The sequence below is a fragment of the Coregonus clupeaformis genome, chromosome 16 (assembly GCF_020615455.1).
Source record: "Coregonus clupeaformis isolate EN_2021a chromosome 16, ASM2061545v1, whole genome shotgun sequence".
Taxonomy (NCBI): domain Eukaryota; kingdom Metazoa; phylum Chordata; class Actinopteri; order Salmoniformes; family Salmonidae; genus Coregonus; species Coregonus clupeaformis.
The window spans coordinates 35,121,407-35,136,656 of record NC_059207.1 but is presented as its reverse complement, the minus strand read 5'-3'; the positions used below and the strand labels follow the sequence as shown (position 1 = coordinate 35,136,656).

At 46.7% G+C, this 15,250-nt stretch overlaps 1 protein-coding gene across 1 annotated transcript in view; it reads left to right on the top strand.

Moving 5' to 3' along the window:
* The window catches only part of LOC121584834 (anthrax toxin receptor 1-like), a 74,078-nt gene that overhangs the window by 25,715 nt on the left and 33,113 nt on the right, over positions 1-15,250 (top strand). Inside the window, exons 7-12 of the mRNA XM_041900979.2 lie at positions 154-222; positions 349-429; positions 1,494-1,554; positions 1,866-1,964; positions 13,609-13,678; positions 13,799-13,877. Coding sequence (XP_041756913.2) covers positions 154-222; positions 349-429; positions 1,494-1,554; positions 1,866-1,964; positions 13,609-13,678; positions 13,799-13,877 — 459 coding nt within the window. The remainder of the gene's footprint in view (positions 1-153; positions 223-348; positions 430-1,493; positions 1,555-1,865; positions 1,965-13,608; positions 13,679-13,798; positions 13,878-15,250) is intronic.

Here is a 15,250-nt window from a genome sequence, read left to right as displayed (position 1 = left end):
TTAGGTTCTAGATAGCACCTTTCTTTCTAAGTGTAGATTTCTGGAGTGTTATCAGTGGTTGTGTTTTGATTGATGTCGTGCAATGCAGTGCTTTGATAGATTACAGGTGTCGACAGTCTTTCCTGTTTTTGCTCCTCTGTGAATACCTGACAGGCCAACCGATCGCGGAGTCTGGGTGCCTCAGTATACTGCGTGGGGGTGAAGGACTTCAATGAGACACAGGTGTGTTGACACATCTTGCTTCATTGTGCTCTGATTTGACATGGTCTCAAACTGTATCCCAAACGTAAGATGGAAAAGAGGTTGGTGGGTTTGTAGAACGGTATGATACTTTCTTCTCTTCCTCAGCTGGCAAAGATTGCTGATAGCAAGGACCATGTCTTCCCAGTGAACGACGGCTTTGAAGCACTGCAGGGGGTCATTGATTCGGTAAGAGGTTCAGACTTGACTACTAACACAAGGAACCCACTGGGCAAAAACTGGTTGAATCAACGTTGTTTCCACGTCATTTGAAATGTGTATTTTTATATGTGATGACGTTGAATCAACGTAAAAAAATGATTGGATTTGCTAAACGTCATCAACGTAAGGGAATTTCATATTTCTTTCACCCAACTTTTAACCTAAATCCAATGTCATAGTGCCATTTTTTGTTGATGACAACTTAACCAAAATTAGACTTTGAACTGACGTCTTTGCCCAGTGGGAAGGCGAGAATAACAACATCTTTAATATGCACACTGCACCATCCATCCAGAGATGGTGTTCAATAATTCTCACTGCAGTACATCTCTAAAACCATTAACACATTAATCAAATAGGAAGCAAGAGAGAATAGGATTAAAGAAAACAATAAACATATTCCATCCATCAAAACTCACTAGGAACAGAATTCCAGGAAAACCTGCTGTGACTCCGACTTCCCATCTTTTGATCCAAGCTAGTGGAGACTACCAAACAGGATCAAAGTGTATGCATTCATTCATTATAGCTTCCACCTCAAAGGTATTGACTTATATTTTTGTATCCGCTGAAACGATTTAAATAGCGGAGGAATGAAAGACAAGGAGAGTCGTGGAGAGGCCATTGTCACCCGGGCACGGAGTTCCTCTAACAGAGCTAGAGGTCAGTCAGACAAGTTGACTGTTATCTGGAGCCCATTAACAGCATGCTGAAAGCTGCTGGCTCAGACTCATGGAAGCAGGACAGCATGCAGTAAATCAAACTGATCTTCAGGCATACAACACATACTTTCTCTGGATAGTGGGGGTATAGAGAGAGATGTACACCCAGAACACAGGAGACATCAAGCAGATCATATAAATGAGGTGCACAGGTACACACTGTAATTGCCAGTAAAAGGAGTATAGGGATTATATAGTAAACCAATACTCTCAACATAGCAACACACAACACTCTGTAACAAGCCAGACCTTGGCCCAATGCCCAACTGTCTCCCTTACTCATTCTCACCTTTCACCTCTCTCCCCCAGATCTTAAAGAAGTCCTGTATTGAGATCCTGGCGGCGGAGCCCTCCAGTATCTGTGCAGGAGGTAGGTTTATAGACCTCTGGCCTTCCGCATTTATCCTCTCTGGCCTCTCAGGTCTTCATCTAATCAGACATTTAAAGGCCCGCTCACATTGGAGCGCACAACAGGATGAGAAAACCAATCTGCCTTGGCAGGGCCAGCAGCCTGGTGTGTAGTAAATATCTCCTACACACATTAGTAGCAACTTCATTTGTCATGAACGATTCAACCCGGACCTGGTCCCAACTAAACTACTGTACTAAGGACACAAATAATTGCTTTCTCTCCTTTATCTAATTTGTAATGCTGCTGTCGTTTCTCTCTTCCCTCTCCAGAAACTTTCCAGGTGGTGGTTAGAGGAAATGGCTTCCTCCATGCTCGGAATGTTGATAAGGTCCTGTGCAGTTTCCGAATCAACGACACACTCACCAAGAGTAAGTGGAGCATCAACTCCAAATTAATAAACAGGGGACCTGTGTTCTGTTTGTTTCAAAGACATGTTTATAATGCGTAAAGAATTTGCTAATCATGCAATAGGACACACAAAGTCATATTTACTGCAGCTGTAAGAGTAAAACTACTCAGGAAATGTATGACAGACGTGGTGTTATGAGTTAGACACAGTAAAAGTCAATGTTTTCTTATTGATGTCTCACAATATTTCCCAAAAGTGCAGTTCAGGAGATCAGTAGGGGTTCTCTATGCCCAAACAAGTGCCCATGCCATTTGTTTCTGGTATTACTGGTTTGTGTTTTTAAAGGGTACATTTGTGCTTTAACGGCCTGGGACTGTACCAGAGCCAGAAGATAAAGGGAAAACAGTGCCACACACAAGGCAGTGTGGGGAAAAGCCCTGGAGGCACATCCAAGTTCCCCCTGTGGTCTTTAAGTGGCGTAATGGATGTGTGAGACCAGCCCCCTCTGATGCATGACAACATATAGCTGTGGGAGGCCATGCTCTAATTACAAACAAAGACAAAATAGCCAGCGCTGATGCACAAACACGTCTGGAGTCTGGGCCTGAGAGGAAGGGGATGAGGGGATGTTTAGGCCGGAGGTGATTTATACCCTCAACAGCTGAATGTCAGGACAGGGTCTGGAGCAAAGACACAGGCACAAAGTTAATGTCCATTCTAAGTTATTGGCCTTCATTCTGAAGTTCTGAATGGCAAAGAATGATTTAATCTATGGAATTTGATTGCAGATCAAAGTACAGTCTTCAGCTGCGTTCAATATTACAGTTTTATAACTTTTACAGTATGGTGCTACTTAGCACGAATGACCTGAGGACTGCTAACAAATGTCTTCTACACTGAATTAGTGTTGAAGAGAACGGTTTACAGTGAACCAGAATGTAAATTGTTTGTATGTAATTAAACATCCAACTCCCCAAGCAGAAAAAAGGATACACCACCTCTTTGTTTACTTCCCTCCTTCCATCCCTTCCTTCAGATGTAAACCCAAAGATATGTGTACCAACTGTCCAGTAGAGCATGTTTACCCCTAAACAGCTCAGTCATTTCAGACGCAGCAGGGGCCATCTATAAATGGCCACTGTTGGCTTATTGTTTCCAGTGGTTGAGTGTCATTGGCCTCATATGATTGATTCACATCGTCCCACGGTGCGCTCTTCTATAATATGCAGAACTCCTAATGCGCCCCTTGACCATCACCACAGACACCACCCCCCCTCTACCGCCTCTCCATAACCTCCAAAGGCTCCAGCCCTCGTAGGAAAGGAGCAATGTGTAGCTACATGTGTTCAGCAGCTGAATGGATGTCTGAGTCTATGTCTTCAGGAAAAGCAGCAGCAGCAAATACAGGCCTTCCGAGCTTTGGCAGTGAAGAGATGTCGGGAGCATTCCTTCCTCCCAGTGACAGATACTGTCCTGATGGCTCCAGTGAGCATCATCATGGAGATATGTGAAGATGAGAATCCACACCTAGTGACGTGATAAGACTTTATTCTTTAGAAATGCTCAGGAACCGGAATAATCATAATTTTATTGGGATTGTATAGTCCTCCACAAATCTTACTTGACAGACAGCAGCACAGCCATATTATTGTATTCTCAGAAGCAGTGTCCTGTTAAATTGTCTCAGTATTGGTTAAATAGGCTGGTCTGCTGGTCTGCACTGTTGGAGCTAGGAACACAAGCATTTCGCTACACCTGCAATAACATCTGCTAAATATGTGAATGTGACCAATACAATTTGATTTGATTTGGTCTGTGATCAGCACAGGCTGTAATATCTGGTAATGTATTGAGTAAGCTTAAACAGTGGGCACATGTCTGCACTCAGTAGTAAAACATGACCTTTTCTCATGCATACAGAGTTTACTGTGTAATAAAGTGTTGTGACATGAAGCAAAGCTGTTGGTGGCAGCATCTAGATCCCAATGGTATTAAATGGTAGAACACTTCACCTGAGAGAGTCCTTTATAGTCAGTCAGTCAGTCAGTCAGCCAACCAGTCTGTCTGTCTGTCTTAAAATAGGCCCTCAGCTCTCTCGGTCCCCTTTGATAGTTTAAATCCATGCCAAGTGTAAGGTGGGTGACTGCTGATTTGAACTCTGAGTGGGATATCTGGCTGAGTTTGTGTTGGCTCTGAGATCAGCTTAGCAGGCTGCAGTATTGATCTCCTCCTGGTCCCAATTCCTCCCCTCCATCATGCGGGGTGTTACTGGAGAGGAGAGGAGCGGTCATCAGTTTGCTGTGGAGTGCTCATGTTGATTTCCTCAGTGCAGGGTTATGCTAACCCTGAGCCAGGATAAACAGGCAGTCTTGGGCGACGGCCATGCTCACTGGATCTGTTTTCCAACGTTTCATAAGTTGGACACAGAAATAATCAAAGTTCTCTTTAAAAATGAAGGCTATGCTTTTAATCATCGTCTTTGTCTCTGCTCTGTCAAATGGGTGTACGTGTCAGGACTAGGGTATTGAACTATGGTCTTTAAACATCTCTGTATTATATTAGATTGGTATGTTAATTGAGTTATCATCAAGAGAAATGACATCGGCTCTCTGTTGTGATCACTAATCAGTTTGTCATGTCACAGTCCAATACCGATAATCCAATAAGATGATGACATTTCACGATCAATAGTCAATGAACTCCAGACATCAGTTGAAGAGAGATTTGGGGCATGATATACAGTGCCTTCAGAAAGTGAAACATAGGGGTAGGGTTGTAGAGAATCGAAGGACCATGAATATAATAAGAAACCTTAGGTGCTGGCTTAAGGCCGGTAACAACCACTAGAGAATGTCCAGTCAGAACAAGGCTAAAGTGGATGTCCAGGTTAAGGAGAGTTTAATGGAAGAAGATGTTCACATTCACACACACACACACACACACACACAGCTGACCACTCATGGTTAAGATAACTGAGAATAATGTCCAGTGAGAAATGACATTGACTATGTGGTTCTGAAAGGAAAGAGGAGAATTAAAACTTAGTCTATGGCACTGCTATAATATGAATGGCATGGCTGTATAAGCTAGCACAGGTAAGTATATAACAGCAAGGGCTATACACTACAGCAGGCATAGGGTGTAGTCACATGGCAATAGACTAAACAGCCTTTTGGACTTGTACACATGAAACTCAGGCAAATGTGCTCAAATAAACATTACAGTAATGTTGAAATATATATAGAATATAATTACAATGAGCGTGAGTAATATATATAGAACAGAAAATAGCTTAGCACCATGAATTAGCAATGGTAATAAACGGCTAAACGCTAACAGTCATGCTAAAATGCTCATGCTAAAATGCTAACGGTAGTGCTAATGTTAGTGGGACCACAAGCTAGCAAACAAGCTCAACACACGGTAATTGTACACAGTAAACCACAAAGCTCCACATAATATGACACAGATTCAAGGCACTTACAGTTGAAGTCGGAAGTTTACATACAGTGAGGGAAAAAAGTATTTGATCCCCTGCTGATTTTGTACGTTTGCCCACTGACAAAGAAATGATCAGTCTATAATTTTAATGGTGGGTTTATACAGGTAACGAGCTGAGATTAGGAGCACACTCTTAAAGGGAGTGCTCCTAATCTCAGCTTGTTACCTGTCTAAAAGACACCTGGGAGCCAGAAATCTTTCTGATTGAGAGGGGGTCAAATACTTATTTCCCTCATTAAAATGCAAATCAATTTATAACATTTTTGACATGCGTTTTTCTGGATTTTTGTTGTTGTTATTCTGTCTCTCACTGTTCAAATAAACCTACCATTAAAATTATAGACTGATCATGTCTTTGTCAGTGGGCAAACGTACAAAATCAGCAGGAGATCAAATACTTTTTCCCCTCACTGTACACATTAGCCAAATACAATTAAACTACGTTTTTCACAATTCCTGACATTTAATCCTAGTAAATATTCCCTCTTAGGTCAGTTAGGATTACCACTTTATTTTAAGAATGTGAAATGTCAGAATAATAGTAGAGAGAATGATTTATTTCAGCTTTTATTTATTTCATCACATTCCCAGTGGGTCAGAAGTTTACATACACTCAATTTGTCACGGTTTACTAAGCCAGAACCCAGAAGCAGACCAGGACAAGGTAAGTGGTGTCAAAGGTGAGTGTTTATTTAACTGATCCACGGGTGATGTTGAATAATCCAGGGAACAGAGCGGGCGGCGTGGATGAGTTGTAGAGGGTGCAGTGGTTGGTCCAATGATGGCTCGGCAGCCGCCGACCATCAGGCAGAGGTTGGGTGAAGGTTCCGGACGAGTGACTGTAGGGAGAACAAAACGGAGGTAAGCATACAACCAGCAAACAAGGTGCAAAACAACAAAACTAATGCTCTAAGCTCTAGGACTGATCCGCTGATAAACATACTGTTCATGGCTAACGATCCGGCAGGGAATGGATGTCAGGTCAGAGCTTATGAAGGTGATGATCAGGGCCAGGTGTGCAGATTGCTGATGGAATGCAGGTGTGGAAATCAGGAGAGCTCCCGCCTAGCAACGTAGCCCGGCAACCAGGCAGGGAGCGTTCCAGAACCCTCGGGAAACTGGAGATCCCGAGCAGAAAAACTAATACCCATACAGGAACCGACTCAGACTGCCGGAATCGTTACAGTACCCCCCTCCGACGAACGCCACCGGGCGGACTCCCGGAGCGCCAGGATGGAGGCGGTAGAAGTCACGAATGAGGTCAGCATCTAGGATCTGTCGCCGCGGAATCCAACTCCTCTCTTCAGGACCATACCCCTCCCAGTCCACGAGATACTGGAAACCCCGGCCCCGCCCGTCTGGAATCCATGATGCGTCGCACCGTGTAGGCAGGACCACCTCCGATCATCCGAGGAGGAGGAGGAGGAGGCGGAGGAGGCAACAGAGGACTGAGGAAAACAGGCTTGAGGCAGGAGACATGAAAGGTGGGATGGACTCTGAGCGTCCTCGGTAGTTTGAGTCGAACTGCCACCGGATTGATCACCTTCTCCACCACAAACGGACCAATGAACTTCGGTAACAACTTCCTAGACTCAGTCCGTAAAGGAAGATCCCGTGTAGCCAACCAGACCCTATCTCCGATGGTATAGGTGGGAGCGGGGATCCGGCGACGATTCGCCTGGAGCTGATACCGGTCCGAAACTCTAAGGAGTGCCTTTCTGGCCCGATGCCAGGTCCGGTGGCAACGACGAATATGGGCCTGAACAGAGGGCACTGAGAGCTCCTTCTCCTGAGAAGGGAACAAGGGAGGTTGGTAGCCATACAGGCACTGGAAGGGGAGACATCCCAGTGGCAGATGTAGGGAGAGTATTGTGGGCATACTCAACCCAAGGCAACTGAGAGACCCAGGAGGTGGGGTTGGAAGAGACAAGGCAGCGTAGCGTGGATTCCATCTTCTGGTTGGCTCTCTCCGCCTGACCATTAGATTGGGGGTGAAAACCAGATGTGAGACTGACTGTAGCTCCAATGGCCAAACAGAAGGACTTCCAGACAGCAGAGGTAAACTGAGGGCCACGGTCGGAAACGATCTCACTGGGCAAACCGTGGACCCTGAAAACCTCCCTAACCAGGATCTCGGACGTCTCCGAGGCAGAGGGAAGCTTGGCAATTGGCACAAAGTGGGCGAACTTGCTGAATCTGTCCACGATAGTCAGAACGACCGTGTTCCCCTCAGAAGAGGGCAACCCAGTGACAAAGTCCAGGGCCAGATGCGACCATGGTCGCGGGGAATAGGAAGGGGGTGAAGTAGTCCAGAGCTGGGCCGATTGGTACTCTTATTCTGCGCACACACTGGACAGGCAGCAACAAAACCCCGAGTATCCTCGGCCATGGCAGGCCACCAAAAACGTCTGCGAAGAAACGCCATCGTCCGAGCCACGCCAGGGTGACAAGCCATCTTGCTGGCGTGGGACCATTTGAGGACAGCAGGACGAACCGACTCAGGCACAAACAACCGACCGGGTGGACCGTTACCGGGGACCGGGCTGCGTCCGAAGGGCCGCCATCACCTCCTCCTCAATCTTCCACATAACTGCTCCCACGACGCAGTTCCGGGGGAGAATTGTCTCGGTCTTGGACCCACTCTCTTCCGTCTTGGAGAACATCCGGGACAAGGCGTCCGCCTTGCCGTTCTTAGATCCAGGTCGGAACGTCAGGGAAAAAATTGAATCGTCCGAAAAACAACGCCCACCTGGCCTGACGGGAGTTGAGACGTCTAGCCGATTGCACGTAAGCAAGATTCTTGTGGTCAGTCCAGACAATAAACGGTTGCTCCGCCCCCTCCAACCAGTGGCGCCACTCCTCCAAGGCAAGTTTCACCGCGAGAAGCTCCCGGTTGCCCACATCGTAGTTCCTCTCCGCAGGCGAAAGGCGACGAGAGTAGTAGGCGCAGGGATGGAGTTTACTGTCCGTGGAGCATCGCTGCGACAGGATGGCGCCAACTCCCACATCAGACGCGTCCACTTCAACGGCGAACTGACGGGCCGTGTCCGGTTGAGAGAGAATCGGTGCGTTGGTGAATCGTCTCTTCAAATCCAGAAACGCTCGATCCGCCTCCGGATTCCACTTGAAGGTCCTGATACTGGAAGTCAAGGCAGTTAACGGAGCGGCCACACGGCTGTAATCCCGGATTAATCTGCGGTAGAAATTCGCAAACCCCAAAAAATCTCTGGAGCTGCAATCTCGTGCCGGGCTGGGCCCATTCCAGAACCGCTCTAACCTTCTCCTGGTCCATCCTAATCTCTCCCCTGGAGATGATGTACCCGAGAAAGGATGTCGTGTGGGCGTGAAACTCGCACTTCTCGGCCTTCACGAACAGGCGATTCTCCAACAATCGCTGCAGAACCTGCCGGACATGCTGGACGTGGTCGGAAGGTTCCTTCGAGAAGATCAGAATGTCATCCAGGTAAACAAACACAAAGAGACCGATCATATCTCTCAGGACGTCGTTCACCATACTCTGGAATACCGCTGGAGCATTGGTCAGTCCAAACGGCATCACCTGATACTCGAAGTGACCCATCGGTGTATTGAAACCCGTCAACCACTCGTCCCCCCTCTCTGATCCGGACCATGTGATACGCATTGCGTAGGTCTAGTTTGGTGAACACCGTAGCACCCTGTAAGGAGTCGAAGGCAGAGCTCATCAAGGGCAGGGGGATACTTGTTCTTGACCGTGATGTCATTCAACCCCCGATAATCAATACACGGTCGAAGAGAGCCATCCTTCTTACCCACAAAGAAGAATCCTGCCCCCAGGGGTGATGACGAGGACGAACGAGACCAGCAGCTAGGGACTCCTTGATGTAGGTCTCCAAAGCCTCACGTTCAGGTCGGGAGATACTGTATAACCTTCCCTTGGGGTAGACAGCTCCAGGGAACAGGTTGATGGCACAATCATATGGTCGGTGGGGAGGGAGTGACAGAGCCTTCTGCTTACTGAACACTTCCCCCAAATCGTGATATGTCTCGGGAACCAGGGACAAATCTGGGGGTTTAGCCTCAATCACCTGACTGGGAACCGAATGGGGACAGGCAGTCTTGAGACAGTTAGCATGACAATCAAGGCTCCAACTCGTTACCTTGCCCGTCACCCAATCGAACGTGGGATTGTGTTCCTTCAGCCAGGGGGTATCCAAGGACCAGAGGAACATGGGAAGACGGCAGAATGAAGAATGAAATCATCTCAGAATGATTCCCCGACAACAGCATCTTAACCGGTTCAGTCCTCATCGTGATACGTGCCAGACTACTGCCGTTCAGAGTGGTCGCTTCAATGGCTTCCGGCAATTGCTCCTTGGAAAGCCCCAGCTGTTCCACCAACTCGGCATCAAGAAAGCTTCCATCGGCACCTGAATCGATAAAAGCGTTAATCGCTAAGCTCTGATTCCTGTTCATAAGGGTAGCCGGGAAACGGGGTCTGACAGAGGTATTGAGAGGTCGAAACTGGCTCGCTAAAAGTCCTCCCAACTTTAGCGAGCCGCGCAGTTTGACGACCGCCGGGAACAGGTGGCGAGGTAATGTCCCGAACCACCACAGTAGAGGCAACAGTTAGTCCTACGTCTGAGTTGGCGTTCCTCCTTGGTTAACCCGTGCCGCCCTACTTGCGTTGGTTCAGAATCGGAAGACAGGACCTCTCCACTAATCCTGTGTGGTGGACGATGATCGACGTATTCTGGTCCAATCACCGACCCGACTGGAACCTGAGAAGCTGATCGATTGGACGGAACCCATTGCTTCTCCCTCCTTCGCTCTCGGACTCGATTATCCACCCGAATAGACAAGGCTACCAAGCTGTCCAGGTCACTAGGCTCCGGATAGGAGATCAACTCATCCTTGAGCTGCTCCGACAGACCCTGGTAAAAGGCCGCTTGCAGAGACTCCTCATTCCACCCACTCTCCACAGCCAACGTCTTGAACTCGATCACGAAGTCGGCCACGCTGCGAGTTCCTTGGCGAAGCGAAAACAGGCGCCTAGCTGCGTCCCTCCCTCGGACGGAATGGTCGAAGAGCTTCCTCATCTCGGCCGTGAACCCCCTGGTATGAAGCCATGCAGGGGTCCTGTCGTTCCCAAACGGCTGAAGCCCACTCCAGCGCTCGACCACGCAGCAACTCAATCACAAAGGCTATCCTAGCCTTGTCTGTGGCATAAGAGTAGGGCTGTAGATCGAACACTAACCCACACTGCATAAGGAAAGACCGGCATCTTCCCAGCTCCCCCTCATATTTATCCGGCGTCGGAACCTTGGGCTCACGGAAGGACACAGCTCCAGAAGCGGCAGGCGAGATGGGTGAAACCGGTAGTGGATCCTCCACCGGAAACTTGCGCTGGTTCTGGACCTCCGTCAGACCGGTAGAAAGGTTCCGAACTGCCAACGCGATCTCCTGTAGCTCCGTGCTATGATGGCCCAACATCTTCTCCTGATGGGAAATGGCATGGCGAACAGAGTCCAGGTCCGCTGGGTTCATACTGGCCGGATCGTTCTGTCACGGTTTACTAAGCCAGAACCCAGAAGCAGACCAGGACAAGGTAAGTGGTGTCAAAGGTGAGTGTTTATTTAACTGATCCACGGGTGATGTTGAATAATCCAGGGAACAGAGCGGGCGGCGTGGATGAGTTGTAGAGGGTGCAGTGGTTGGTCCAATGATGGCTCGGCAGCCGCCGACCATCAGGCAGAGGTTGGGTGAAGGTTCCGGACGAGTGACTGTAGGGAGAACAAAACGGAGGTAAGCATACAACCAGCAAACAAGGTGCAAAACAACAAAACTAATGCTCTAAGCTCTAGGACTGATCCGCTGATAAACATACTGTTCATGGCTAACGATCCGGCAGGGAATGGATGTCAGGTCAGAGCTTATGAAGGTGATGATCAGGGCCAGGTGTGCAGATTGCTGATGGAATGCAGGTGTGGAAATCAGGAGAGCTCCCGCCTAGCAACGTAGCCCGGCAACCAGGCAGGGAGCGTTCCAGAACCCTCGGGAAACTGGAGATCCCGAGCAGAAAAACTAATACCCATACAGGAACCGACTCAGACTGCCGGAATCGTTACACAATTAGTATTTGGTAGCATTGCCTTTAAATTGTTTAACTTGGGTCATTGTCCATTTGGAAGACCCAGTTGCGACCAAGCTTTAACTTCCTGACTGATGTCTTGAGATGTTGCTTCAATATATCCATATACTTTTTCTTCCTCATGATGCCATTTATTTTGTGAAGTGCACCAGTCCCTCCTGCAGCAAAGCACCCCCACAGCATGATGCTGCCACCCCCGTGCTTCACAGTTGGGATGGTGTTCTTCGGCTTGCAAGCTGCCCCCTTTTTCCTCCAAACATAACTATGGTCATTATGGGCAAACAGTTCTATTTTAGTTTCATCAGACCAGAGGACATTTCTCCAAAAAGTACGATCTTTGTCCCTATGTGCAGTTGCAAACCGTAGTCTGGCTTTTTTATGGCAGTTTTGGAGCAGTGGCTTCTTCCTTGCTGAGCGGCCTTTCAGGTTATGTCGATATAGGACTCGTTTTACTGTGGATATAGATACTTTTGTACCTGTTTCCTCCAGCATCTTCACAAGGTCCTTTGCTGTTGTTCTGGGATTGATTTGCACTTTTTGCACCAAAGTACGTTCATGGTTTACATACTTGCGTACTATTGTTTGTACAGATGAACGTGGTACCTTCAGGCGTTTGGAAATTGCTCCTAAGGATGAACCAGACTTGTGGAGGTCTACAATGTTTTTTCTGAGGTCTTGGCTGATTTCTTTTGATTTTCTCATGATGTCAAGCAAAGAGGCACTGAGTTTGAAGGTAGGCCTTGAAATACATCCACAGGTACACCTTCAATTGACTCAAATAATGTAAATTAGCCTATCAGAAGCTTCTAAAGCCATGACATCATTTTCTGTTTAAAGACACAGTCAACTTAGTATATGTAAACTTCTGACCCACTGGAATTGTGATACAGTGAATTATAAGTGAAATAATCTGTCTGTAAACAATTGTTGGAAAAATGACTTGTGTCATGCACAAAGTAGATGTCCTAAACGACTTGCCAAAACTATAGTTTGTTAACAAGAAATGTGTGGAGTGGTTGAAAAACAAGTTGTAATGACTCCAACCTAAGTGTATGTAAACTTCCAACTTCAACTGTACATTTAGATGCACACACAATTAAACACCAGACATAAAGGGATTCAGTCCACAGGAGGAAAAGTTCAGCAGGAGGGAAAACTGTGGGAGTGCTCATCAGGATGGGGAAAGCATGTTTCTGCCCACACAGCCTGCTGGGGTCATAGACTAACTGAAACTGAAGTCCCGGGAATCAAGGCCACTGATAGGCTGAAGGAGATGTAGTGATAATTATTTGCCTTGACCTTGACCAATAAAACATTAACAAAAGTGGGGATCCTCTGAATGGGAGACTAAACTGCCCGACTAGAACTAACCAGAAGGGTTGGCTAGAATCAGCTGACTGAAGCTGGCCGTTTTAACAGAAAATATTCATACCCCTTAACTTATTCCACATTTTGTTGTATTACTGCCTGAATTCAAAATTGATGAAATTGTTTTTTTTCCTCACCCATCTACACACAATACCCCATAAAGACAAAGTGAAAACACGCTTAAAGGGATATTCAGCGTCTGCTACCAATCGGTGCCCTTCTGTGTGAGTCATTGAAAAACCTCCCTGTTCTTTGTGGTTTAATCTGTGTTTGAAATTCACTACTCGATTGAGGGACCTTACGGATATTTGTATGTGTAGGGTACAGAGATGGGGTAGTCATTCAAAAATCATGTTAACCACTATTATTGAACACGGAATGAGTCCATGCAAATTATTATGCGATTTGTTAAGCACATTTTTACTACAGAACTTATTTAGGCTTGGATAATGTAAAGGGGTGTGAATACTTTCTGAAGCCACTGTACGTCTAAGCTCCTGATACATGTATGCAGTTGCGCCACTTCTCAAAAGGTCAATGGATTCTGATGTTTGAAATTGAATTTTGATCTGTGCAGTCTGAATTACACTCTGACTACAGCAGAACCATTATGGTTTGTGTATGGGTCAATATTGTGACCCTTCGTTCTCCTCTACTGCTCTAGGTGTGAAGCCATTAATAGTGGAAGATACATATCTTCTCTGTCCTGCCCCCATTCTACAGGAAGATGGAATGTAAGTACTACCATCACTGAATGAATATCAGGTTTTATCTTTATCTGCTATTTATCTGCTGATATTTCTGTCACCCATCCTCACCACACTCTATCTCTTTACACTCCATTTATGTTCCAGGGCAGCCAACCTCTATGTCAGCATGAATGAAGGTCTTAGTTTCATTTCCAGTTCAGTCACCATTACAACTGTGAGCTGTGTAAGTAGAACATGCACCACACCACTGTGCACCACAACTATGTGCCATGCGGTACTCCCATCAAAGATTCACATGAACCAATACAGTGGCTTGCGAAAGTATTCACCCCCCTTGGCATTTTTCCTATTTTGTTGCCTTACAACCTGGAATTAAAATAGATTTTGGGGGGGTTTGTATCATTTGATTTACACAACATGCCTACACTTTGAAGATGCAACGTATTTTTTCTTGTGAAACAAACAAGAAATAAGACAAAAAAACTGAAAACTTGAGCATGCATAACTATTCACCCCCCCCCAAAGTCAATACTTTGTAGAGCCACCTTTTGCAACAATTACAGCTGCAAGTCTCTTGGGGTATGTCTCTACAAGCTTGGCACATCTAGACACTGGGATTTTTGCCCATTCTTCAAGGCAAAACTGCTCCAGCTCCTTCAAGTTGGATGGGTTCCGCTGGTGTACAGCAAGTCATACCACAGATTCTCAATTGGATTGAGGTCTGGGCTTTGACTAGGCCATTCCAAGACATTTAAATGTTTCCCCTTAAACCACTCGAGTGTTGCTTTAGCAGTATGCTTAGGGTCATTGTCCTGCTGGAAGGTGAACCTCCGTCCCAGTCTAAAATCTTTGGAAGACTGAAACAGGTTTTCCTCAAGAATTTCCCTGTATTTAGCGCCATCCATCATTCCTTCAATTCTGACGTCCTTGCCGATGAAAAACATCCCCACAGCATGATGCTGCCACCACCATGCTTCACTGTGGGGATAGTGTTCTCGGGGTGATGAGAGGTGTTGGGTTTGCGACAGACATAGTGTTTTCCTTGATGGCCAAAAAGCTCAATTTTGGTCTCATCTGACCAGAGTACCTTCTTCCATATGTTTGGGGAGTCTCCCACATGCCTTTTGCCGAACACCAAACGTGTTTGCTTATTTTTTTCTTTAAGCAATGGCTTTTTTCTGGCCACTCTTCCGTAAAGCCCAGCTCTGTTGAGTGTACGGCTTAAAGTGGTCCTATGGACAGATACAATCTCTGCTGTGGAGCTTTGCAGCTCCTTCAGGGTTATCTTTGGTGTCTTTGTTGCCTCTCTGATTAATGCCCTCCTTGCCTGGTCCGTGAGTTTTGGTGGGCGGCCCTCTCTTGGCAGGTTTGTTGTGTTGCCATATTCTTTCAATTTTTTAATAATGGATTTAATGGTGCTCTGTGGGATGTTCAAAGTGTCGGATATTTTTTTATAACCCAACCCTGATCTGTACTTCTCCACAACTTTGTCCCTGACCTGTTTGGAGAGCTCCTTGGTCTTCATGGTGCCGCTTGCTTGGTGGTGCCCCTTGCTTAGTGGTGTTGCAGACTCTGGGGCCTTTCAGAACAGGTGTA